Source organism: Polistes canadensis, unplaced genomic scaffold, assembly GCF_001313835.1.
Source record: "Polistes canadensis isolate GaletaPanama2010 unplaced genomic scaffold, ASM131383v1 scaffold_196, whole genome shotgun sequence".
Lineage (NCBI taxonomy): Eukaryota > Metazoa > Arthropoda > Insecta > Hymenoptera > Vespidae > Polistes > Polistes canadensis.
Window position 1 is genome coordinate 58,642 of NW_014569743.1, and position 3,546 is coordinate 62,187.

At 33.7% G+C, this 3,546-nt stretch overlaps 1 protein-coding gene across 4 annotated transcripts in view; it reads left to right on the forward strand.

Moving 5' to 3' along the window:
* The first annotated feature begins 629 nt into the window (after positions 1-629).
* Positions 630-3,546, forward strand: part of LOC106789669 — a 225,508-nt gene continuing 222,591 nt past the window's right edge. Inside the window, exons 1-2 of one of the 4 annotated variants that reach the window (XM_014754077.1) lie at positions 630-1,310; positions 1,516-1,866. In XM_014754077.1, coding sequence (XP_014609563.1) covers positions 1,533-1,866 — 334 coding nt within the window. In that variant the 5' untranslated portion in view covers positions 630-1,310; positions 1,516-1,532. The remainder of the gene's footprint in view (positions 1,311-1,515; positions 1,867-3,546) is intronic. The other 3 variants (XM_014754078.1, XM_014754079.1, XM_014754081.1) reach the window with 3 other exon arrangements.

Genomic DNA, 3,546 nt, shown 5'->3' on the forward strand with positions numbered 1-3,546 from the left:
AAAATTGATCAAAAATGAAACTTAAATATAATGCAAGGAGAGAAAAAACAAAACAAAATAAATAAAAATACAAAAAAATAAAAATAGTTTAATCCCCCTTGGGGTGAATCCAATAACAGTCGTAGAAGTAGGAGGAGGTGGTGAAGGAGGAGGAGGAGGAGGAGAAGGAGGAGGAGGAGGAAGAGATCGTTCGTTTCGAGTTCGGAAAGACGACGACGAGTGACACTTTCGTTGAAGTGTACACCTCCGAGTTAGGTCTGACGAAGGAACGAAGGAAGACTCCTCTTCTCTTCTTGTCGTAGTTGTCGTCGTCGTCAGGGGTTGGAATTGGGGTGGTGGTGGTGGGGGTGGGGGGGAGCTTGTTGGGGTGGTTGGTTGGGGTGGTATGGGCCGCCCTTTCTAGCGACGCTTTTCCACCCTCTACGAAGAGCGCCGCCGCCAACACCACCACCACCACCACCACCACCACCACCACCATCACCACCACCACCATCACCACCACTACTACTACTACTACTACCCCAAGTATCTAGCTAGCCAGCCAGCCAACCAGCCAACCAACCAACCAACCAACCAACCAACCAGCCAGCTTTCTCCTGGTGTCCGCACGTATAGTAGAGGAACAACTGCTGAGTTTCGTTGGTCTCTCCTTCGGTTAACTCAGTAGCGCCGGGTTATTCGACGCGGCAAGAGCTTACAATTCTCAACCCTGTGTTTTTTTCCACTCTATCTTATATATTAATCCTCCCCCATCCACCTATCCACCCATCAACCTCTTCTATTTATTTTTGGATAATATCAATCCATCAAATTTATCATAATACCTGATCTTAATCCTTACATACGTTTATTATACGATTTTATTTTTAATAGGATCTTTTAAGTGATTATAGATTATAAACAAACAAAATTATGTTTATCGATAGTTATTTATTTGTTAATCGACTGAACGGTACTTATCGATAAATTTTGTTACCTTTTTTTCTTTTGGTTTTGTTTTACATTAGAGGGAAAGAAGGGATTGAACTGATAGATCGTATGGATCTTGTCGAATAAGGGAGTTGCCCAGCCGCGAAAACGCGCAAAACCCTTCCTACCTTTAGCAACCTAGACGACCAACCCCTCCACTCTTTCTTTCTCTCTCTCTTTCTCTCTCTCTCTCTCTCCTATACTTTACTACTCCTCTTGCGACTCCTCAACGCGCATGAAAACATCGGCGCGGCGCGTGCAATCTTTGTAGTTGACTGGGTGACAGCGTGTGATTTGGATCCTACGGATAGTTTTCTTCAGAGGATTATTATACTATTATTGTTATTATTATTATTATTATTATTAATTTATTAACTGATTTATTTTCTTGATATTTAATTATATTGTTTTCACGTGCTTTGATTTATTTTATATTTTTTAATCGTTCATTTGTTTTTATTCAACTGTATATTTATATATTTGAATTTGAATATTTGATTTATATATATATATATATATATATGTATGTATATATATATTTAAAAGAAGGAACGTGAAAAGTTATGCCAGTGACGAGAGTGCCTATCGTAATTAATCCTGATGGTGGTGGTTGTGATGTGAACGATGAATTAAATCATTCTAATATATTCTCCGAACAGTGTTATAAATCTGACCTTGATTGTGCTACTATTTCTGCTGCCACTACTACTACTACTACTACTGTTACTATTAATTCTTGTTCTCGTGATATTAATCAAAGTGGTTTATTTTATTCGAGGAAACGTACAAATTATTCCTCTTTGACTTTTCTTCCTATCAACATGAGAGTTGCTATCATCGGTGTTATCGGTGTCCTCGTTGTCCAGTTTGCTGGTACACTTGGTATATCCAACAAAGGTGAGCGAATAAAATATTTCACTGTTCGATTAAGTTTTTTCCTCTTTTTTTTTTTTTTTTTCTTTTAAGGGGTTGAATGGGTTGTGCCGTGTCGTGACCATTTTTTTATTCTTCGTTCGTGAGTTTTTTGATACGAGTGATTAAATCGATTATTCGATGATTTATTGCTTTTTCATATTATTTTATAATATTGTGAGATTACGTATTTTATTATAGTAATTAGAAAGTTTTTGAGATCTGTGTTGTTGTTGTTATTAGTTCTTTTTTTTTTATAATAAAAATGTGCGAAGATTTGTTACAACTACAAAGTGATTCCTTCATTATTACGAGATACGAGAATAAAAATTATTTATAATCGATAGAATATAATTTTTTTTCAACAAGTTTTCACGCAAATTGCGTTCTCATTTCTAACTGACAACTCTCGAATCAAATTGTAAAATCTTCGTTTGTATTTTCGATCTCTCAGCGGGTGTGTGTGTTGTTTAGTGATTTAACAAATGATTTAACAAATGGTTTAAACATTTTGTCTTTTTCCCTAAACATAATAATAATAATAAACGAAAGTGCAACTTGAAAGAAAAAAGTGAAATCATTCCCCAATTCGAAATAAAATAAGTTTATTACGCGTTGAGGGTAAGAGGGAGTAACTTGTTAATGACACCGATGAAAAAACATAAGAAATAAATCAAATGTCTCGACGGGAAAAATAATCAAATTACAAAATAGATCTTTTTTAGTTTCATTTAGATTCCCGCGAATAATTTAAACAAAGAAAAGTGAACTTTGGAATAATGCGACGCTGTTAAAATGGACGTGCCGAATGACTATCGTTAAAATTTAACGCGAGTTACAATAAGTTTGTGACAAAACGATTAGAACATTTTTTATCCCACCTTCTTCTCTCTCCTCCCTCCCCCTCCTTTCACCATAGCACGCATTAAAGGGTTATTAACTAAATTATCGCTATAGTTTATCTTTCATTTTGTTTTTTTTTCTTCTTTTTTTTTTTACCGAATCATTAATAATAATAATTATTAAACATACGTTACGTTGAAAATTTTCTTTTGTATTTGTACGCGTATTTATTTAAAAAAAATTTCTTTTCCCAAAAAGTGTATTTATACATGAGAAAAAATAATTGATATCATTAGAAATTATGTTCATTTAATGATTAATACTTGTAAAATTATTCTTCTATTTTTTTGGTATATATCGTTTTATTATATAATATTCTTTTGATTATTTTATTTATATTTATTTTCTTGAAAATATATTATGTATAATGTATGGTGGAAGTTTTACGATATCGAAAATCTTTGGTAAGAATAAACGAGACTTATATGAATTATTTTCTTTTTTCTTTTCTTTTCTTTTCTTTTTATTAAATGTCATTTTAAATAACGAATCCTTTCAATGAGAAACAAGGCAGATGTCTATCACGTCATTTAAACGAACGTGCATTGATAGCTGCCATAATTAGATGAGTTCGCACGAGACACGATCGAGAACAATGTCGTACGTAGAACTCGTTACTGTCTCTCAAATCTTCGATAAAATCTCTTAGGTATTCTCCCTGTTTGAAATTTATTTACTTTAAGGGGAGAAAAAATAGGAATTAACTTGAAAAATTTAAAAACTACAAAATCCGGGCATTAGGGAAACAAATTTTCTACAAAA